This window comes from Betta splendens, chromosome 12 (assembly GCF_900634795.4).
Source record: "Betta splendens chromosome 12, fBetSpl5.4, whole genome shotgun sequence".
In the NCBI taxonomy this organism is placed as follows: domain Eukaryota; kingdom Metazoa; phylum Chordata; class Actinopteri; order Anabantiformes; family Osphronemidae; genus Betta; species Betta splendens.
Window position 1 is genome coordinate 9,603,907 of NC_040892.2, and position 21,963 is coordinate 9,625,869.

The 21,963-nt window shown below is 50.2% G+C and overlaps 3 protein-coding genes and 1 long non-coding RNA gene across 7 annotated transcripts; 2 read left to right on the forward strand and 2 right to left on the reverse strand.

The window, feature by feature from the left end:
* Window positions 1–1,749: 1,749 nt before the first annotated feature.
* bhmt (betaine-homocysteine methyltransferase) lies at window positions 1,750–4,546 on the reverse strand. The gene is made up of 9 exons (XM_029170127.3): window positions 4,388–4,546; window positions 4,121–4,253; window positions 3,930–4,042; window positions 3,578–3,769; window positions 2,964–3,111; window positions 2,580–2,762; window positions 2,280–2,508; window positions 1,961–2,185; window positions 1,750–1,888 (listed from the first exon to the last, which is right to left on the reverse strand). The coding sequence occupies exons 1-8, from the start codon at window positions 4,409–4,411 to the stop codon at window positions 2,005–2,007; spliced, it is 1,203 nt and encodes a 400-aa protein (XP_029025960.1). The 5' UTR covers window positions 4,412–4,546; the 3' UTR covers window positions 1,750–1,888; window positions 1,961–2,004.
* Window positions 4,547–5,007: 461 nt separating this feature from the next.
* dmgdh (dimethylglycine dehydrogenase) lies at window positions 5,008–12,470 on the forward strand. Of its 2 annotated transcripts, none has more exons than XM_055513400.1 (16): window positions 5,008–5,366; window positions 5,774–5,942; window positions 6,534–6,632; window positions 6,714–6,878; window positions 7,158–7,362; window positions 8,947–9,195; window positions 9,280–9,478; window positions 9,543–9,712; window positions 9,790–9,937; window positions 10,112–10,277; window positions 10,355–10,485; window positions 10,730–10,947; window positions 11,133–11,290; window positions 11,362–11,421; window positions 11,683–11,817; window positions 11,898–12,470. In XM_055513400.1, the coding sequence occupies exons 1-16, from the start codon at window positions 5,152–5,154 to the stop codon at window positions 12,108–12,110; spliced, it is 2,700 nt and encodes an 899-aa protein (XP_055369375.1). In that variant the 5' UTR covers window positions 5,008–5,151; the 3' UTR covers window positions 12,111–12,470. The 2 variants fall into 2 exon arrangements, with proteins under 2 accessions (XP_055369375.1, XP_029025957.1); XM_029170124.3 differs by having other exon boundaries at window positions 5,009–5,366; window positions 9,790–9,943.
* Window positions 8,291–12,080, reverse strand: LOC129604930 (uncharacterized). Its single transcript, XR_008696282.1, has 2 exons — window positions 11,964–12,080; window positions 8,291–11,297 (listed from the first exon to the last, which is right to left on the reverse strand). It is a non-coding gene; the product is annotated as an uncharacterized LOC129604930 (long non-coding RNA).
* Window positions 12,471–12,741: 271 nt separating the features above from the next.
* Window positions 12,742–21,266, forward strand: arsb (arylsulfatase B). 3 transcript variants are annotated; one of them, XM_055513402.1, is made up of 8 exons: window positions 12,742–13,167; window positions 13,492–13,678; window positions 13,753–14,226; window positions 16,024–16,267; window positions 17,213–17,283; window positions 20,268–20,396; window positions 20,510–20,805; window positions 21,016–21,266. In XM_055513402.1, the coding sequence occupies exons 1-7, from the start codon at window positions 12,901–12,903 to the stop codon at window positions 20,773–20,775; spliced, it is 1,638 nt and encodes a 545-aa protein (XP_055369377.1). In that variant the 5' UTR covers window positions 12,742–12,900; the 3' UTR covers window positions 20,776–20,805; window positions 21,016–21,266. The 3 variants fall into 3 exon arrangements, with proteins under 3 accessions (XP_055369377.1, XP_055369376.1, XP_040928962.1); XM_041073028.2 differs by having other exon boundaries at window positions 12,744–13,167; window positions 13,753–13,943; window positions 14,019–14,226; window positions 20,510–21,266; XM_055513401.1 differs by having other exon boundaries at window positions 20,510–21,266.
* Window positions 21,267–21,963: the final 697 nt, after the last annotated feature.

Below are 21,963 nucleotides of genomic sequence, written 5' to 3' on the forward strand. Positions count from 1 at the left end.
GAATACACACAAATCTTTAATCCTAGGTTAAGTAATAAGTTGTATGGTTTTTCACTTTCAATCGGTCCACCGCTGCGTCCGATGAGTCATGAAGGCATCATAATAGCCCCGTTACTATTAGGAGTGTTTTTATTAAATTTAAACAAGAAACAAACACAAAAAACGAATACGAATTCATTTGTTCACGTATTAAATAAATTACAGTCATTAAATTGTTGTTTAATTTTCCTCTCTTTTATTTTTCTGGCGGTATTGAAGACGTGCACGAGGAGCATAAACATCTGCACGTGGGCAAACCCATGACGCAAGCACGCATGAAACGTGCTGACGGACCGATTCTGTACGGAAGTCCAAATGGGTCAAAAATCTTTTGGTCCCAAACAAAGCTTTGTCTGTTTCGTCGAATAGTTAGCAGCTTCTGAATCTAAATATGACACAAGCATCTACATTTTGATACCCAAGCCCTAACTACTTTTACTGCAGTGAGCCACATAGAGCATATATGTGAAATTCACATAGACAGTTATTTTGCTTACAATGCAATACATAAAAACAAAAATGAAATACTGAACAACACAGAGACCTTTCCATCAATGTTTGGTTGCTTGTTTTCTTGTGCAGGGAGAAAACTACTATAGAATACACTGAATATGAAAAAGCAAACAATTCCAATTAAATTTAAAATAAAAAAATATTTATCTCAAGGCACTTGATAATTGAAGGTTTGAGACCTTGCAAAATAATAATACAACTTTATTTAGTTGTATAGAAAACCCAACAAATCCTAAGCAAACACTAGATGACAGTGGAGAGGAAAAACTCCCTCTTTGTAAAGAAAGGAACCTCCAGCAGAACCTGGTTCAAGATGGGTGGCCATCTGCTTTGACCGGTTGAGGTGAAGGGACACAGAGAGAGAAAAGAACAAAAACAGTACAAGTAGAAGACAACAACAGAAAAAAACTGGTGAGTTTGTTTTTTCCAGAAAGTGCCATGTAGAAACCTACAGATGTGAGCTGACAACATCTGTAAAGGCGGCCTGGTGGATCAGGGGCTTGAGCATTTGCTCGTACCCAGCTGATCCCTCCAAGTGTGGCCTTGAGCAAGTCACATCACACTAGCTCCCCAAGCGCCCCATGTGTGGATGCTCACTGCTATTCGTTGTATGAGTATGGGTCAAATGCAGAGAAAATAATTTCAAATAAAGTTTGTCTATGTTTAATAAAAAAAACATATAGATGGATCCATACAAGGAGAAGCACAACTACAGGATAAACTAAGCGTTAATGACACGCATTGCAGTCCTTTACAGTTACAACAAACATACAGCTGGTGGCCAGCAGACCAGCGCTTCTACCTGGCTCACCATCAGTGTTGCTGATGAAAGGAGAGAGAAACATAAACCACACACTAAGCTCATTTAGACCCAAGTCCTCATTTGTGTGAGCAGACCTCATTTATATTGTCAACATAATTAATGTTTGTGAATTCTGTTGACGATTTTCTGGACACGCAAGGCAAATTGTATTGCATTGTTGCTGCATTGATTTACCAAAACTTGACAGGCTAATGTAATAACATTGGTGTTGTATTTTAGTGTCTTGTCCACTAGGTGGCAGCATACGTACGTGTCAAGTAGGATTGTTTTTGGCATTTAAAAATTTAATAGCACCATGTCGTCTTAAAGTATAACAGTTTAAGTAGCGTTCACATTTACCAGACAATTCTGAAAAGACCACTCCGACACGCATGCAATTTTTGTTGAGTCGTAGGTTTATTGCTACACAAGTCTGAGACATTAGGCACTTCTGAAATGTTAGTTTGGCTCGGGTGCATTCACAGCTGGCTGAGAACTACTTTGATCATGTTAGCATATGGTGTACAAATGGTCCTAAAAGAGAAAGAAAGAGCTTCAGCATTTCAATCTTTATGGTATGTAAACTTAAGGGAATGAGCGAGTAACCTTCTCACACGCCGCCCCTCTGCTGCGAGGCCTCAAAGGGGAGCTCAGTGGCTTTTGTTGGCCTTTTCAAAGAGAGCCTTGAGCTGCTCGTCCGAGGTGGCCTCCTTCTGCTGCATCAGGTCAGCGTGGCCTTTGGTGACGCCCCAGCCGTCAGGCGTCGACATGGAGGGACAGAAAGGACGCCCAGACGCAGGCTTCAGCTTCTCCCAGTAGTCGCGACGTGCCCTGGGGAGAGAACGTCGTGCAACCTGCATCTTCAAGGCAGCAGAGCATCTCTGTCAATGTTAATCCGAATCCAACAGAGCGGAGCAGAACCTACCGGGCTCTGACCCATGGCTTGGTGTGCATCTCCAGGCCGCTGCCCCAGGTGCCATGCTTCTCAGAGCCAGCGGGCAGGAACCCCCTCTCAGGCGCCAGCTCCTCCGCCAAGGCACGGATGTGATAGGGCTCGAACCCACAGCAGCCGCCGATGTAACGGATGCCCACGTCGTAGGCATCCCTGGCGTATTTTTGCATGTCCCACCTGGTCAGGATCCTGGGCTCCAGACCTGTCAACCACACACATGCGAGTTTGTGACCTACTCTGAGCAGAAGTGGGGAGACGGACGCGTGTACGCACTGAAAGGGAACTCCTGCAGGTCGATGAAACCCTGGCGGTTGCAGTCAGGAGTGTGGTAGGCCAGAGGCTGGCTCATGTAGTGAGCCTTGAGCCCGGCCTTCTCCACGCCCTCCTTCATCAGCTTCACAGTCTTCACACAGGTCGCGGGGTCAAAGTGGCAGTTAACGCCCACGATCTGAGCACCTACAAACGCAAACGTGGACAATGGATCAGGAATCAAACTGCCTTCACGACACTACCACCAGGTGGCGCCAGAGAGTCATTTACAGCAAAGCATCCACATGTGCCTGTGGTTCACCCTGCCCAGCACAGACATGTTAGAAGACAACGGGAGCATAATACACAGTTGGAGTCTTTAAGAGTAGATTGGAGGGATGTTCTTACCAGCTTTGACGAGTCTGACGGCACAGTCTCCAGGGCTGACGCCATTCAGGTCCCCCTCAGGCCCGATGCAGAGCGTCGCAGCCACAGGCTTCCCGGTGGTCTTCAACACCTGGACCGCCCACTCTGCCTCCTCCACATGCTCAAAGTACTGGAAGAGAGAGAGGCTCGTCAGGCCAGGTGGATGAGAATAAGCTGCTGTTGCATCAACTCCATGTCCGCTCACAGCAGAAGCAGCCAGTGTTTTCCCAACACAAAGTCGCGTGGAGGATTCTGTGAACGTGTGATTAAAACGGAGCAAGTTTGGGGCAGATTTACTGTGTACTCGCATTGCCTGCAAAGTGCAAAAACCACCAATTGCAAAGAGCTGCAACACATCGGCCAGCAGACTCACCAACTGTAGCATGTGGTGGGATACTCTGCTCTATTTTTAGGAAGGTATATGGTGAATCTCCCAATGGAGACGCTTGTTTGTGCAACATTACACCTCCAATTCTCTGCACCTTTTAGTCGGAACCACTATTACTTGGCAGAATCAAGTCTTCGTTCCAGCACTTATTCCAATGCTCGCGTGCTTGAGTGACAGCAACTCGGGGTGTGATTGCCCTTCATCCCACCTCTGCAATCAGGAAGTCGACGTTTTTCTGAACGAAGACGTCGATCTGTTTCTTAAACGTGGCCTTCACGTCATCCTCGCTCTTGCAGCTGAGGTAAGAGGGGGTCTGGGACACTCCCCCCGCCACCAGGGCATCGCCCTCGTCGGCCACCTCCCTGGCCAGGTCGCAGGCTGCTTCGTTTATTTGCTGCCCCTGTGATCAATGAAAGGATAAAAAAAAAAGACACGGAAAAGGCTTCGGCTTCAACTTTTGCGCAAGAGGCGTGCGCCGACTGCGCCGGCGCGCGTCACGCTGCGGCGCTTGACGCAAACGCCGCTGCATGATGATCGCTCCGAGCAGCTGCTCGACTCACGGTGAAGCGCTGAGTGTGACCTCGGTTCTCCAGCTTGTCGTCGCTCGCGTAGAACGTGAACGTCTGCATGACATTGGAGCCGGCCCTGAGGAACTCCCGGTGCAGCTGGCGCACTGAAACGAGTCGGCGCGGTCAGCGTGGTCACACACACACCCATCTGTTAAACGCATACGGAGGAGACGGAGCAGTACCGGCCTCCGGGTGCTCGGCAGCGGCCTCGGGCGTCCACGGCCCGGCCTTGACGTAACCCCTCTTCTCCAGGGCGAAAACAAAGCCGCCGTCGCCGATGACCACCTCGCCTGCGTCCAGACGCTCCAGAATGCTCTGCGCGACAGCGATGGAGATGCGGAACGGCGCATTACAAACGGGAACGCACGCGCCTGACTGCGTCCGCACAAGCAGCGAGCGGCTTCGAGGCTTAACGTTGGGCGAAGGGGAGAATTTGCGTGCGTACTCGCCTTTTTTGCGCCAGCTGGTGCCATGGTTTTACGCAGCAGTGCCCGTCTCGGCTACAGCTGTCGTCTGAGTTCGGGAGAGGCTTCGTGCAGGCGTCCACGGCGCATTTATAATCAGAGAGGGGGCGCGGTGCTCCTGATGTCACTTTGAGAAGCGCCTGCCTCTTCAGCGCTGCCCTCCGAAACTTTAAACCCTCCTCTTCTTACATAACCCATTGTTCACGATACCGCAGAAATGCACAACTCGCGCTCATTGTTTGTGTTGGAGTTGAACTTGATGCATTCACTAATTGCCCTTTCCTCCATTATTGGCATAAAAACCAAGACGCAACTGATGGAGGAGTAGGAGGAAGCTGGAGATCTGAAGGCTGAATATTTAAATATTTTAACTCATGGCCTCTCAGAACAGCCTTGTGATGCATTGGGGGGTTGGACAGCAGGGCCAGCTCAGTCCACATGTAACTGGGCCCAGCTGAGGCTCAAATATAATCAGTTTTGCCCCGAGGAAGACATGAAGAAAACAACCTGGGTTCCACAAGAGACAGCAAGAAGAGCCCAAATACATTGCATTTATAACCACTTGTTTTACTCCACGTGGACATCATGATAGTTTTACTTGTCAGTAATAGTTTAGGTTTAATACTTCTCTGGGCCTGAGTGACCTACATTTGGGGTCTGTGGCGCAGAAGGGGTTAAGTGGTCTGCGTAAAGTCGCTCGGTTCCACGACCTGTGGGCGTGGCGGAGCGCGTGCCAGCGCAAAAGTGGGATGTTTGTAACTTCATACGGCGGCACCGCGTGCATTGACAGGGGGCCGCTTGTGCGTCGAGCTCAGAATAAGCGCATTTTTATTACTTCAACTATGTCCCGGATATTAAACCTAATCAAAGTGAAGCTGCGCAGCGACCCAGGCACGTACCGAGGGTTCGCGCAGCTTCCACTGAGGACCATCTGCTGCACTGCCAGAAGACAAACCGACGACAGGTGAGACGGTCCGGCTTTTAGCAGAGGCGCTAAACGCGTTTGATTCTGGCAGCTAATCGGCGCAAAGGTAAACTGCACAACAGCCACAGCGGCTTTAAAAAGCTGCAGAGCTGATGGAGTCACGCAGCGATCAGTGACGTGCAGGTCGTGATAATTATTAACGTTTAACAAAATAATGGCCCGTCCAACGCTCGTCATGCTGCAGGTTTGTAAAAAAAAGATTGGGTGACAACTGGACTTTTAATTTATTGATTATTAGTCGTTTTCAGTTTTGTAAATGACATCATTCATGATTCATCATTCAGAAGTCCTCACACTCAAATTCCCAGCACCCACTACTATAATAAACATAGTAAAGGTGCATCGAATATAATACTTTCCCATAATGATACTTCCTCTCCTCTTAGTGATGCGTCCTCAGTTTTGGGGAAGCGGTGGAAGGAGACGGCGGAGACGGTGATCATCGGTGGAGGATGCGTGGGCGTCAGCGTGGCCTATCACCTGGCCAAAGGCGGCATGAAGGACGTGGTGCTGCTGGAGAAGTCCGAGCTGACGGCTGGGTCCACCTGGCACGCTGTAGGTTCACGACAGGCTGGTCCGCAAAAGTGTAGCGAAAGAGGGCCGTCCCTCAAAACCAGTGTCAGTCCGACGGTCAGACGTTCCAGCTGGGCCAATACTCGCAGTAGAACGTCAAGTTCTTCCTCCACAGCTTCATTTAGTAAAAGCAACTATTCCTGTTTTTTGTCATTCAATAGTAGCATTGTAGCCGTCGTGAGCAGCTGTCACCTCATAGGTTTACAAGCCGCATGAGTTCCTGGCCCACTTTCCCTCCTACGCTGGCCACTTCAGGGTAATTCTATAAATACATGTTTGACATACGCATATCAGTTACTTGGTTCACTGGACAGTCCCAGCATGGATGCGTGTTCCCTGGCTGATCAGTTCATGGGGGAGTTTATGGCTGGTATTTACGGACACAAACTCTCCAAAATAAGCAGAAAATGTCTTTTTACAGCCTAAGTTCAATGGATGCTTGTGTATCTGTATCTGTTGTCTTTTAGTTTGCTTATGCTGCCCCCTAGTGGCCATCAGAGTCAGGTCAGGCAGCTTTAAGTCTGTGCCCACCATGCACATTTAATTCAATAACCTGTGTGTTTTATGTTTAAGGCGGGTTTGACGACCTATTATCACCCAGGCATCAACCTCAAGAAGGTTCACTACGACAGCATCAAACTGTACGAGACGCTGGAGGCTGAAACCGGACAGGTACGACGCGCCGCCCCTCGTCTCGTCTGCCGCCTCCGTGTCTGGAGCCGTGACCCCATGTGACTGGTTCCGTCTCTGAAGGCCGTAGGCTTCCATCAGCCGGGCAGCGTTCGGATCGCTTCCACGGCGGCTCGCGTGGACGAGATGAGGTACCAGATGACCCGCACGCACTGGCACGCCACGGAGCAGTACCTCATCGGACCCGAGGAGGTGCAGGAGCTGTTCCCTCTGGTCAACGTGGACAAGGTGAGGACGGTACACGGGGGATGGAAACTTGGCAGGTTAATGATTGATTAGAAGCAAAAAACCACTGCCCCTGATGAAAAAGTCAACGAGGATCAGCCACATGTTGGTTCAGCGGGTTGAGATAAAGGCCCTTTTATTTGTTCCCACTCTTGTCTCTGAGTTCAGTGACAAAACCAATACCTTCCTGATGCCTCATGATGTGCAATGTACAGTTAATTAAACCTGCATATAAATACATGCATACAATTGGCTCTGAGATGAAGCTTTGTGCGTTTCCAGGTGCTGGCGGGTCTCTACACCCCCGGGGACGGACACATCGACCCGTATTCCCTGACTATGGCGCTGGCGGCCGGGGCTCGCATGCACGGGGCCCAGATCTACAACCCGGCACCGGTCACCTCCCTCACCCCAACGGCCGACGGCGGGTGGGACGTGCAGACGCCGCACGGAACCATCCGCGCGAATCGCATCGTGAACACGGCAGGTTTGTACCGGAGCTTTGCTTTTTAATCGTGAAGAAAGGTTCTTTTTTTGTTTAACTCCATATCCAAATGTACCAAATCCATGCAGAATCACGATTAAAATGAGATTTGAGACGTTTGCTTTCTCAGCTCGAGCCAAAGTTCTCTGCTCAAACTGGATCCCGCAGGTTTTACAACTAACTCCCTTCTTTTTTTTAATCCGTCCTGTTGCTCGATTCTCTCTCAGGAATTTTTAGTCTCGCTCCTCCCTGTTTGTCCCTTTCTGAGTAACAATCACAGTTTAAACGTGGAGCATGATTTTCATTAGCCAGCGCAAGATTGAAATGCACGATGTAAACATGAACTATGAGGTTTAAAAAATGGTGTAAAACAACCAATTAACAGGGAGTTTAGTGCAAAACCTGTCAAACGTCAATTAAATCATAAACCGCATCATAAAAATCCTGCAGAGGAGATTTTCTTGACTGAGATGCAGCGTGTGCTCCATGAAGTTGCACAGTGTGTTCTCTGGCCCTGTGCCTTCACTGTGCTCAGCAGCCAATCCAAACCGGCCAACAGTTCAGACTTCGTCCAATCTTGAGGCAGCAGCGCACACACACCTCCTGACAAACCATTTCACCCTTTTTCCTGCTGCGCTGATGCTCATTTTGTGTGTGAGGACTTGTTGACCCCGTTCAAATTCTCCATCAAGCATTTGCCTAAACTGTGAAACTTTATCCTGGTGGTGTGTGTCTGTGTGTGTCTGTGTTTGTGTGTTTCACCTTTGGCGCTGAAGGTTCCGAAGGGTTCGTTACATTTCTAGAATCTGCACACATTCCCACAACACACAACCTGCGATTTCACCCAGCGATGTGTTGTTGTTACGGATCTGAGGCTGACTGGTGTTCTGCCTTGTGAAAAACCCCGGATCAGAATCCAGACACAGTGATGTAGCTTTTGACAGGTTTTCATAACATGTCGGATATTTACAAAGTGCTGCCATATAATACGTACAGTAATAACCACCTGTCTATCTCAGTAACATATGGTTCATGGTAATCAGAGCTTCTCCTGTGACAAACAAAATATTTCCACTGCAATGCAACAGTACAGGTTATTAGTCCTGATAAGAACTTATGGAAACATGATGTTTGTACAGACACGAGCGAGTGGTTGCTTTTTAGAAAGTGTAAATTAAAGTTGCGTAAGGCTGTTAAAGATTAATTGTCTGTTACAGTATGTTGATATATAATTGTCAACCTGCAGTAGCGGCTTGTGGGAATGACTGCGTTGCCTGCAGCTGTCGGCAGGCACCCACTTTTTATCAGAGACGTCTGATTATCCTCTCAAACGGTAGAACAGGAATGTCTCTATGGCTCCAATTATTCTTAATACAAATTAAGTCTATTATAGCTTTTGCGAGACCATAGAGAGAAATAAAAACATTTTTATGCCCAGTAAAACAAAGACCAGTGTAAAAGCAAGTGTTGCTGCTGAAGACTCGTAGTGGAAACTGTAACGACTGCACCATTTAAAGTGATGCAGAACAATGAACAGAAGGTGTCACTTACAGTAATTGTTTTGACACCTTCCCTGCCATTTTCCAGGTTTCTGGGCCCGGGAGGTCGGCCAGATGATTGGGTTTGAACACCCCACCATCCCAGTGCATCACCAGTATGTAGTCACGGCAACGGTGCCAGAGGTGAAGGCCCTGAAGAAGGAGCTGGCTGTCATCCGGGACCTGGAGGGGTCCTATTACCTCCGTCAGGAACGGGACGGCCTGCTGTTCGGCCCGTATGAAAAGATGGAGAAGATGGTGCTGCAGGACTCCTGGGTCAGAGACGGAGTTCCTCCAGGTGTGGCAGGCGGCAGCGAAGCTGGCCTCACTTGAATCCACCCTTAGGCGTTGGGTGACTCTGCCTCCTGTGTCCCTGCTGCAGGTTTTGGTAAGGAGCTGTTTGAGTCGGACCTGGACAGGATAATGGAGCACGTAGAGATGGCCATGGACATGGTCCCTGTGCTGAAGAAGGCCGACATCATCAACATCGTGTGTGGTCCCATCACCTACACCCCCGACCTGCTGCCAATGGTGGGACCGCACCAGGGCGCTCGCAACTACTGGACCGCGATTGGCTTTGGGTGCGTGTGTGGATGTTGAGGAGGTTGGTTCAGTAACAGCTTAAACTGCAGCCTCGCTCTCCAGGTACGGAGTCATTCATGCCGGCGGCATCGGGAGGTTCCTGAGTGACTGGATTCGGAACGGGGAGCCGCCGTACGACCTCATCGAGTGCGACCCCAACCGCTACGGCGCGTGGACGGACGTTCCCTTCGCGTGCGCCAAGGCCCGCGAGTCGTACGGCTTCAACAACGTGGGTAAGCGGGTCCCGGCGTGCGTGCGTGCGCCGCTTTGCGTGGGTGCCGCCCCGTCCTCACGCTGTGCGCTCCTCCAGTTGGGTACCCCAAGGAGGAGCGCTTCGCCGGCCGGCCGACCGCCCGCGCCCGCGGCCTCCACCAGCTGCTGAGGGACAGAGCCTCCATGGGCTTCCACGCCGGCTGGGAACAACCTCACTGGTTCTACAAACCTGGAGACGACATCGGGTACAAGTGAGGCTGCGATGTTGACACCTGCTTTGAATTGAATTGATTATAGTTCAGTCTCCTTTAGTGACGCTAATCACGCATTACGAATGGAAAGGGAATCAGGCCAATAAAAGTCCTGCTCATTAAAGCGACCCTCTGGTACCAAGCAAACGCTGACTGTGCTGTGCTCAGGCCCAGTTTCCGACGGACAAACTGGTTCGAACCAGTCGGCAGAGAGTGCAGGCTGGTGATGGAGAAGGTGGGAGTGATCGACCTGACGCCTTTTGGGAAGTTCATAGTGAAGGGGAGGGACTCCCACAAGCTGCTGGACCGGCTGTTTGCCAACACCCTGCCCAAGGTGCACCACGTTTCAGGCGTCGCGACGGCAGCCGAAGGCCTTCACTGCATGTCTGACCTGTGCCCGGTGCGTTCCAGGTGGGCCGGACTAATATAAGCCACATGTTGACACCCAGTGGGCGAGTCTACGCCGAGGTCACCGTCACTCAGCTGACACCAGGGGAGTTCATGCTCATCACGGGCTCAGGGTCAGAGCTACATGACCTCAGGTGAAACACATCAAAACAAGCCTAGTGCCTTAATGAACATTCACAAGTGTAATATACAAGCATGAGCAGAGACATGTCTCTCTCTCTGGTGCCCCTTTGTAAAACGCTGCGATTCATCATGGTTTGATTCTGTGTGGCGACCTCTAGTGGTGACTGACCCAGACTGCAGATTTCAACAATGTCACAAATTAGCATTATGTTTAAACAAGTGAAGATGTTGCAGATGTGCATTGACTCCACGCAGGTGGATAGAGACGGAAGCTGCGGAGGGGGGATACGACGTCGGCATCAGTAACGTAACGGATGACGTCGGCGTGCTGGGCATCGCTGGACCAAACTCCCGCCGGGTTCTTCAGAAGCTGACGGACGACGATCTGAGTGAATCCGGATTCAAATTCCTCCACTGCAAGACCGTGAAGCTGGCTGGAACCACTGTCCGGGCCATCAGGATCTCCTACACTGGTACAAGACGCGATTTGGATGAGTTCATGACGTCTTCAACCGCGAGCATTGAAGAAAATGACTGTGTGTGTGTGTGTGTGTGTGTGTGTGTGTGTGTGTGTGTGTGTGTGTGTGTGTGTGTGTGTGTGTGTGTGTGTGTGTGTGTGTGTGTGTGTGTGTGTGTGTGTGTGTGTGTGTGTGTGTAGGTGAGCTCGGCTGGGAGCTGTACATGGACCAGAGGGACATGGCAGCTGTGTACAAGGCTATGATGGAAGCAGGAAAGGACGAGGGCATTGATGACTTCGGCACATACGCCATGTCTTCCCTCCGACTGGAGAAAGGCTTCAGAGGCTGGGGAGCGGAGGTACTAGCTGAGAGAGAGCGAAAGAGAGAGGAGAGTCTTTGACGACAAGGGTCTTTTGTTGATCTTTCCAGATGAACTGTGACACCAATCCTCTGGAAGCTGGATTGGATTATTTCATCAAACTGAACAAGGTAATCATCCATCCATGAAGTCTGGTCCGGTGCCTGTACTCGCCAAATCATAATGATGTTGGCGAGTACTCGTTCCACTCCAAGCTACCAGATAAAGGTGTGTGTGTGTGTGTGTGTGTGTGTGTGTGTGTGTGTGTGTGTGTGTGTGTGTGTGTGTGTGTGTGTGTGTGTGTGTGTGTGTGTGTGTGTGTGTGTGTGTGTGTGTGTGTGTGTGTGTGTGTGTGTGTGTGTGTGTGTGTGTGTGTGTGTGTGTGTGTGTAGCCTGCTGACTTTATTGGCAAAGCAGCTCTTCAGGAAATCAAAGCCAAAGGTCTGAGGAGGAAGCTGTCCTACATCTCAGTGGATACAGACAACATTGACCCTGAAGGCAACGAGACCGTCTGGCACAATGGAGAGGTCGGCAGGAGCGCAAGTGTTCACTGAACCTATTTTTTTGTTTTGTTACTGTGACTCAGCTGCTTTTTTTTTTCCATCAGGTGGTCGGCAACACGACGTCTGGCGCCTACAGCTACAGCAGCCGGCGGAGCCTGGCGTTTGCCTACCTGCCTGTGGAGCTGTGCTCTGTGGGCCAGAAGGTGGAGGTGGAGCTGCTGGGGAGGAAGTACCCCGCCTCGGTCATCCAAGAGCCGCTGGTCCTCACGGAGCCCACGCGGACCCGGCTGCAGAGGAAGGCAGAGGGCAAAGCATGAGACACACGCAATGGGTTTGGCACCAGATGATGAAAAATGATGCCGTGACTTATAGGCGAGAGTCTGACCATGATGAAGGCTGAAAAGAGACAAGTAATGTATAATTGAGTATGATAAAGAAGGCGACTCATTAATTTGTGAAGGAAGTTTTAAACAAAGTTAGTGAGAAATAAGAATAATAATGTTGCTGCACTGCACTCATTAACATTTTCTAATTTAATGGTTGATTACTGATTTTTTTGTCTGAAGAGCAATTTGTACAAAGCTTATTTCATAAATCAGTTTTTTACCAACTTATAAATAAACTTGTGTATATTGTGAAAATGTCCTGTGAAAATGAAAATAGACAGCAATGCGTTGGTTGTTTTGTCTTTTTTCTGGATCGTGTCATCAAATGTTTACTCAGGAACTGGAAAAGCTGAACACGTGTAGTGTTTGTCTAGTTTCCACTGTGGTTCCTGTTAAGAACCTGCATGAAGGGTGATAATGATGTTAGGCGCCCGTGTTCTCATTATCACTTCAAAGCTATTATTGGTCCCAAATTCCACGAAAAATAAAGTTATCTATACTCTTGATTTCATTAAATACACAAACACATAGATTCGCATTTAAAAGGATCCTGCGTAGTTACCGAAAGTAAAGTGCGCATGCGTGGACTTCCGTAGTTGTGCAGCCAGAAAACAGGGAAGTGGCCGGAGCGGTAGTAACTCATGTTCTTAGAATTTGCTCCACATTGTACCACACCGAGGTTCCATGTGGGCCCCGTTCTCCCGGAGCCGCTCCTAGAACCATGGCTGCAGGACGTGCGCGCCGCGCGCTCGCCGCCGCCGCCGCCGCGCTCCTCCTCGTCGTCCCTCCGCTGTTCGCGGCTCCTCAGCCGCACGTCGTGTTCGTCCTCGCCGATGACTTCGGCTGGCACGACGTGGGCTACCACGGCTCCGAGATCCGGACGCCGAACCTGGACAAGCTGTCCGCCGCCGGGGTCCGGCTGGAGAACTACTACGTGCAGCCGCTGTGCACCCCGTCCAGGAACCAGCTCATGACTGGGCGGTACCAGGTGAGGCGTGTTGGTCCTGCAGGACTCAATTAAAGTGAATGGAAACAAATATTTGGACGCTAAAGCAGAATAGAAGCATGGTGAAATAAATATTTACAAATCTCTAAAGGCCTTTGAACGTCTCATTATGTCAGTTTACTCAATGCTGCAGGGTTGAATGTGGCTTTTCCTTAAAATGAGGCTTTTCCTTAAAATGAGGCTGCATCAGAAACCAAGCAGCATCTGTTTACAGTCAGAGTGGTGCTGATGCTGCAGTTTTTCCATTTGCCCTGAAGCCTGTTATCTCCCCCCCTCTCCCTGTTGGTTTCCTCCCTCTGTGCTCAGATTCACACCGGCATGCAGCACCAGATCATCTGGCCCTGTCAGCCGTACTGCGTCCCGCTGAGGGAGAAGCTGCTGCCCCAGCTGATGAAGGAGGCCGGCTACGCCACGCACATGGTGGGCAAGTGGCACCTGGGAATGTACAGGAAGGACTGCCTGCCCACGCGACGGGGCTTCGACTCGTACTTCGGTGGGTTTTCGGTTGGCTTCCCGTTCCTCGGACGCTTCGGTGGCGTTGATCCCTCTGACCTGTCGCTCCGCTAGGCTACCTGACGGGCAGCGAGGACTACAGCACCCATGTGCGCTGCAGCCACATCCCCGCCCTGAACCTGACCCGCTGCGCCCTGGACCTGAGGGACGGGGAGGAGGTCGCCACGGGATACGAAGGCGTGTACTCCACCGAGCTGTTCAGCCAGAGAGCCGTCAGCATCATCGAGCAGCACGCTGCCGACAAGGTGACGGGCGATAATAGTGGTGACGGTCGCAGGGTTACAAGCGCTAACGGCCTCGCGCGCTTCCCCGTCCTCCAGCCGCTGTTCCTGTACGTGGCGCTGCAGGCGGTCCACGCGCCGCTCCAGGTGCCGGAGCGCTACGTGGCCCCGTACATCTTCATCCAGGACCGCGACCGCAGGGCGTACGCGGGCATGGTGGCGGCCATGGACGAGGCCGTGGGCAACATCACGCGGAGTCTGCAGCGGAGAGGGCTTTGGGACAACACGGTGCTGGTGTTCTCCACAGGTAATGAAGAATAATACGTAATACATCAGCCACACGTTGCTGCTTTGTTCTGCGTAGAAGCAGAGTTTGACTGATGCGTGAACGGCCTGTCAGGATCTTTTACTTCTTTCTTTCTTTCTTTAGAGAGGAAATGTGGTTAAAGTGGGTCTGTCGATGACTAAACAATACCAACAAGCCCTCAGAGAGGCTAACACTCATTTGCTAGACGGCAAACACTAATGCGGAAGTTCACATGTGACAGATCACAAGTTCAGTGTTCATGTTTTATCAGACCTGGAATCATCTGTGTCCTGCAGTCTTTCACTTTATCACCGTTCTAGCTTTGCACTGGAAGCCTTCAAATAGAAGCAGAACACGCATACTGTACCTGTACTGGACTAATATATTTTCTTTAATGGTTTGTTTCAAAGTGGAACGTTTATCGCTGGGTTCTGAGCAAAAGGCCAATTAGGTGTTATGTGCGCTGAGTGGGAGCCATGTTTTCTGTGAGCATCAAAGCCACATTCTCCAGGGTCAAGAGGAGTTCAGGTGATGTTCAGGCGATGTAACGTGGTAACCTGTGCCCGCGTTGATGTGGTCAAACTGTCACTCAAATGGCTGAATAACCCATAAAACGGCCAGAGACGCCAAACAAACACAAGCCATCATAGCAACACCAGATGCACCAAAAACTGACACAAACAACCTCTAACAGACATGAAAAGCACAAAGACAGCCAGGGTGATGAGCTCAAGCTTTCATTATGTTATTATTATATTAGAGAAGTATATGTAATTGGGGAACTTCAGATTTTTTCTTTAAAATACTCCTAATACGGTTGCTGTAATGCACTAGATGGTCACCAGGGGGCAGTACCGTGCTGAGTTTGAGGACCTTCACAAAAGTAGGACACGCCGGTCTGTAGTTCATCACTACATTGTTGGCGAACCTTGAAAAAATATCTGTCAGACGGTTCAAAGCTGGAGTAAATGTGTGTCTGTTCACTGGTTTCCACATGTGAGTGAGTGAACTGCATCTGAAGAAGGTTTACTAGGACCGTTTGGAGCATGGGGCCCCTTTTTTAATGGGTAATTAAGCGATAGGAACAATGCTGTGAAAGTAAGTTTGTGAGGGTTTTATGTGTGCGCGGGGCTGCGGTAGGTGGCTCCTCTCAGGGTTCTTCCACACTTTTGGCCGGTTCCTCTTCCAAAACGATGGCGAGAGACCCTGACGTCCGTTTAGATGCCGCATTCACCTCTGACTGACCGTGAGGAGACCAGAAAATCTGTACAATATCACAGTGGCGTCATTATTTACATATCCGTCATGGAATTAGCTCTGACCCAGATGTGACCGGCTTAACGGGAACCCGATGAGTCGCGTGTGTCACCAGGACGTTCCTGTAAGCCAGTGAGCAGCAGAGCTGGAGCGAGCGGTGCTGGGAAAGGAGGGCAGGCCCGTCCACGGCCACAGCAGCTTGAAAAGGCATTAGGCGGCAGGCGGTGTTTTCCAGAACCGGCACAGACTACTTCCTGGACTTGTGTGACACTGCTGCTGAAAGGGGAGCCCCGGCAGGAGAGGATTGGTCCGGTGTGTTGACACTAGACAGACCCGATGTCCTGTGTTTGCACTTGTGTAATGGTTGGATGCTATGAGGGAGCTCGGGTCCAATAGAGGAGGCAGATCACAGTCACTCTTTGGCGACTTGTCGTGGTTCTAGTGTTTTATTGTAGTTTTATGATAATTGGGGCCAAAATAACAGTCCAATCTACCTCATTACCCTGCGTGATCTAACGTCCACCTCTGCTCGATCGTCAGATAACGGCGGTCAGACGCTGTACGGCGCCAGCAACTGGCCGCTGCGGGGCAGGAAGTGGTCGCTGTGGGAGGGCGGCGTCCGCGGCGTCGGCTTCGTCGCCGGCCCGCTGCTGGAGCGGCCCGGCAGCATCAGCCGGGAGCTGGTGCACGTCTCCGATTGGCTGCCGACGCTCGTGCACGTGGCGGGAGGGAGCGCGGCGGGCACGCTGCCGCTGGACGGCTTCAACGTGTGGCACACGATCAGGTGAGCGCGGGAGTCGGTGCGAGGCAGCGCCGCGGCCCGATCCGCGTCCGCCTTTTCTGCAGACCTTCCCCCCCATGCGCTCCTGCTCCGACTCCCTGACCCAGCTTCTTTTTCTTGCTCCTTCAATAAGCCCTTTGTTACTGTGGCAATGGGAGCCACAAAGCGAAGGAAATTCCATCAGTCATTCTCACACAAATCTACAGCCGCGCCATTTTTGACCCCCCCCCCCTCTTTCTGCATCCACAGCTTGGCTTCTAAGAACTAAAATTCCTGCTTTCGGACCAGCTAATTCATTTAGATGCCTAGTCTTAAATGTTGTAATACTTGTTGTTGCGTGATACATTAAATTATGTGCAGCTGAATTTGTCAGATCTCCTCGTTGGTCGTTGCACAGGTCACGGCTGGAGCTGTCACCGAGTCTCCTCTGACTGACACATTCTATTTGTAAACCGAATGTAGGCGCAGTGGAAGAGGTGAAATTGAGGGCTAGAGCAGAACCCCAGCAGAAAATCAAGGCTTAGCCCGGACCGCAAACTGCTACTCGCGGCCTCCACTTGACTCCATTGGCCGACGCGCATCAGCTGACCCCGGCGGCCGCCGGCGTTGCCGTGTGAGCAGCACAACAGCGCCGGGGCACAAAGTGCTGTTTGTTTTCCGCTGCCCCACAGTTGCATTGTGTTATAATTGTCTCGGGTTCCAGAGAGCGGCAGCCAGACAGCTCGGCCGCTGACATAAAACCCAAATGAGGGCCCAGAGCAGAGAGAGGGGGAGTTATTTTAGTTGCGTTATCAGACGCCGGTCAGCGAGAGCTGCCTCTGCGGTGCAGATGCCGCCTGGTGAACATCAGCCATCTGCTTCAGATTTGCAGAGTCCAGCGGGCCTCGGAGCGTGAGTCAGGCGTCGTTGTGTATCCATGTGTTAAAAGCGGCCACTTTTGTCTTGCAGCAACGGCTTCGCCTCACCCAGACTGGAGCTGCTGCACAACATCGACCCTCTGTACGTCGACATTGCTCCATGTAAGTTCACCCACTCGTCGTGTAACGTGCAAGTAATGAGTAATTCACCACTTTAAGACAAATGATGTCCACAAACAATGTGAGAGAAGCCGGAAACAGCAAATATGTGTTGTTTTATTTAAGTGGATTCAGCTCTGAGCATAATTAAAGGTCTCTTAATTCTTCTCATGCTAAATGAGTGTAAGTGCCCTCGGGTTCGGGGCCATTTAAGCTTCCCAGCATGCCTCTGGGCTCCCGGTGAACGCGGAGGACGAGCTGAGGCGAACCTCACGTCTCCTTTGCGGCTCTGTGGGCTTTCCAGCGTTGTCACTCCGCTGTTTTTCCCCTCTGCCTCCACGGCTCGCGGCCACAAGTATCAAGGGCTCATTGTTTGAGCTGGCATTCGCAAACACCGGACGCGGAGTCGCTCCGAGCCGACGCCGACCGATGCTCAGGAGGAGCGCGTTACACAACAGTCGACGGGAATCAAATTAGCCTGTTAGAAACTCACGTCACGTTCCCCATCAGCTCCTCATCGGGTATTGAGTGAATTATGAGACGTTAGAATCTGGTTGAACAGGTCTCGCGTTGTGTTGGTGGAATTGGATGATCCTAATTATGACTTGATGAAAGCCCACTTTATAAAACACATGGTTTAATTTAATAAACTGCCTCTTTGATATGTTTCAAATTCAATTATCATGACCCACTTTCTGTCGTCTCACTGTTGCTTCAAGTTCCTCTGACAGTACTTTACCTCCTAAAATTGTATTGTTACTGCGTTTCCACCTGAGCAGGGCTGATAACGCCGCGCTGAAATCCCAATCAGCCTCTGTTGAAAATACAGAAAATCAGTCATAAATATCAGTCAGCAGTGTTGAAACCTGAGATAGCTGACGTTGGAGCGCAGGGTGGAAACCTCCCTCGTGATTGTAGGGAGGTTTCCAGGAAAGGGTCCTGTGACGGCCCCTCATTCTTCAGCTGGCAGACACGGTGGAGGGGTCTAATTCCTGCCAAAGCCACTTAATATTATGTGAGCAAAAGCACTTGCATCTCCAAGGAGGTAGCAGGATCCTGGTCCATTCAGTGGATGCTGCACCTCGGTCCCATACAGAAATAATGGAGGTACTGTAAAAGTGTGTTTTTTACCATGAAATGCTTTGCAGATGTGCTGTAACGGCCACATAAAAGGACGAACATGTGCATCGTTGATCCACCGTGAAGGTGTAATACTGTAGTTCCTGATTCCTCCCTGTCCCGCATCTGTGTTGGAGGCTGATAATGCAAAGCTTTTCTAAAGCTTGAGCCTTTTGCTGACTTGTATGACCTGAAACTCCTGCATCTGAGGCACCGCTCACCCAAACACATTGGCTCTTACACAGCACTATATGTAGATGAGATTATGTTCATGCAGTGTTTTTGATCTGACTTGCAACTATGCAACTTGTTCAACCCTGTACTTCAAAAATCAAAGGCTGTAGAAGCAAAACAGCAATACTCCAAAGTATTAAGCTTTAAGTTTCAGCTGCATTGAAAAAGAAGATGAAGTCAGATGAGAAGTGCCTGCTCTCCCCAGTTCCTCCTCCTCAGTTTTAATGAGTAACCAGGACCTACTGGGAAAATCCATATTTTCCAGTCAATGATTTATCGCTTTCTCGAGAGCCGACCGTTGACACAGCTCAAGCCTTTGTGCTCATGCTTTCCTCAGAGTTTACGTTGAAATCATGAAAATGAGTGAGGAGCAACACTGCAGCTTTGCGTGTTTACGCTCCAGTCTTGACTGTCGGCCACCGTAGTGACAACCAGTCGCTTTTACTGCATTCCACTTGGATTCCTTTTCCTTTCTTCTTTTCTATGAACCTCTTCAGTTCTTCACACTCTGCTTTCATGACATCCGGATTCCTCTGTTCAGCTCATGAAAAGACTTTACCCACTTTTCTTCTTTTAAGTCGCTTTTTCAAACCTCTCGTCTCTGCTCTGCTGCGAAAGGGTCCCTCAACGTCTCACTCTCGCAGGAGGAGGAAACCCCTGGACTTGACCCAAGCCTTAAATCACCCCCAAATTTCCCCACCGCTCAACTCTGCTCCCCTTCTAGCAATTTCTGTGTCCTCGCAGGGTCTCTCCCTCCTGTTCCTGCCTTCCCTCTCACTCCTCTTCCTTAAGCTTGTTTGTGTATCCTCGTGGTCTGGATTCAGATGATGAAATCCTAAATCCTGATCTCGGGGGAATCTAGAACTGATGTTTGCAGACGCGACTTTTGTTCATCACTCACTCTAATTATATCACTGAGCTGATCTGACGTAAACATCCCGTTTTGATGCCAGGATGAAAAACTGGACATCACTCTGCACCGAGCAGCCTCCTGACTGCACATGTGAGCATTTAAGGTGCCCACATGTCCTTAATGCAGCGATCACTAAAGAATTTTAGTATCTATCGTGCGGTTGTAAAGGCGCTGGGATCGGAAATGTTTTAACTCTCCCGTCTTGTCGCTGCGGTGGAAGCGGCTCCGATGGGAACCTGGGCTTTGTGTGGGTGGGGATTTGTCCTTATGCAAAGAATGTGAAGATCTACTTGTTTTCGACAGCGTTCGAGGACTAAATTGCTTGCAAATCTGCCTAATCAGGACCATATTGTGGAGGTCAACCCACGGCGTGAACCTGAGCAATCTCCCAAGGCCAGATCTGTCTTCCTTTTTTAAAAACGCAGACATGTGTGCTCACTTCTGGCACACGTTTTCCGTAGGAGATGAAATAGCTTATGGCAGGAGGCTGCAGAAATGTCCGCACGCCATCAGGACAAAGATAAATTATTTACTCTCGCCTCGTGAGCGTTGGCTTTGCCATGCGAATCTGAGCAATCAAGCTGGGCAGGAATCTGAGACCACGTTACCGCCACATTTGTCGCATTCCTCCAGCCCATGTGCCCACGTGTGGTGAATGTGGTGCCAGTCTCCATCAAAGGTGCATGCGTCCATTATCGCCCCCGCTCTCTGCCCCCTGCAGGCCCCGGCGGGAGTCACGCACCTTTGGCTCCGGTGATCGACAAGGACTCGCGGGCCAGATTCAGCTTTAACATGTCCGTTCACGCCGCCATTCGATCCTCCAACTGGAAGCTGCTGACTGGGTACCCAGGTCAGTACTGTGGGTCTGTCATGAGCTATCGCGATGCTCACACTTATGTTTGCTGACAGTGGTTTGTAGCAGTAGCTGGCCTCTTGCTAACGCTAAATGGCCGATCCCTCCAGGTTGCGACATCTGGTTCCCACCGCCGGGCTCCAGCGGCTCTGAGACGAGTCCACCCGGGTTGGACCGCCTGAAGCCTGTCATGCTGTTCGACGTGGAACAGGATCCGGAGGAAAGGAATGAGGTATCAGCTCAGTTCCCGGAGGTAGTGGACTACCTGCTCAAGAGGCTGCAGCACTACCAGGAAAGCGCTTCGCCCATCAACTTCCCTGACGATGACCCCAGGTGTGACCCGGGCCCCACTGGAGCCTGGGGGCCCTGGGCTTAGATGGAGAAGACGGTGACCACTATTATGAAGGTTGTAGCACTTTGGTTACTGTAACTTTTCCACCGAGCAACTTCTGTGGAGATGAATCACTGAGGATTTTGATGGAGATAACTGTTTTTGTGACCAGCCTGTCACATTCACTGGCCTGAATGCTTTCACGTACTCGCTCAAACTCAAGGTCTGAGCTGTGTGAGCTGCACATGTTGCTGATTTGTAAAGACCATCTCCCTGCTGTTCCAGGTATTTGCACTTCATTTATCTACTGTTGGGAAGCCGCCAGCCACTGGAGCGTGTCGAACACAAAGCCGAAGCCTCGCTCCAACCAAAACAAGTTTTCCTTTTGAAAAGGAAGTATTTTTGAGCTTTTTAAGTTTGCATGGGTGTGTATGGAACATGGAGGAGGTGCAGGTAATGCAAATATTTTAGTTTGAAATATTAACTTCTAAAAATCTATATTTTTATTAAAGCCAAATTGCCTGCATAACTTAAAACAGGCTGTTCTTTTTTTTCCTCTGCGTCTACATATACAGAGATCATTTATTAATTTTGGTGTTAACATCACAGCAGGGGTTTTGGTCTTGCTAAGCTAAAATGCGGCGGTGGAATCCGTCGAACACTCTTGTTTTGTTAGCAGCGGCTGTAAAATTGGATCTCCTCTGTTTCGTGGATGAATGGAGGGCGGTTGCTTGTGTGTCTCGCATACTGCACTGATGGATGTTTGTAACTGGAGCAGGACAAACCGGAGTCCGTAATAACTACACTGTCTCACCTTTAGCCCGGCGGCGTTTGACCTCCCGCCGGCAGCAGCGTGCAGACTCCCACAGGAAACACTCCCTGCAGAGCGCGTCCTAATGTGGCCGCCGACCCTTGACCCCTGGCATGTGAAGGGAATAGCAACACGCTGCTACGACATTAGCGTGGTCACGTCACTGAAGTTGACTTCTTATAGAATAAGGAATAATGTAGTCATAGAAAGCAGAGGTGAAACCATCTTGGACCAAGTATTTGAGGACAGTTCCAAAAATGCTGCACTGTTTGTTTTTGTATGTTACATATCTTATCTTTCATTGTCACTGCAAACATCCACATAATGACAACTCAGCGATTGATGGACAAATTGATACTGATTCAAGCTCGGTTGCACTTTGTTGCTAGATGCTGGACTTTCCTTCGATGTCTTAACAGCCA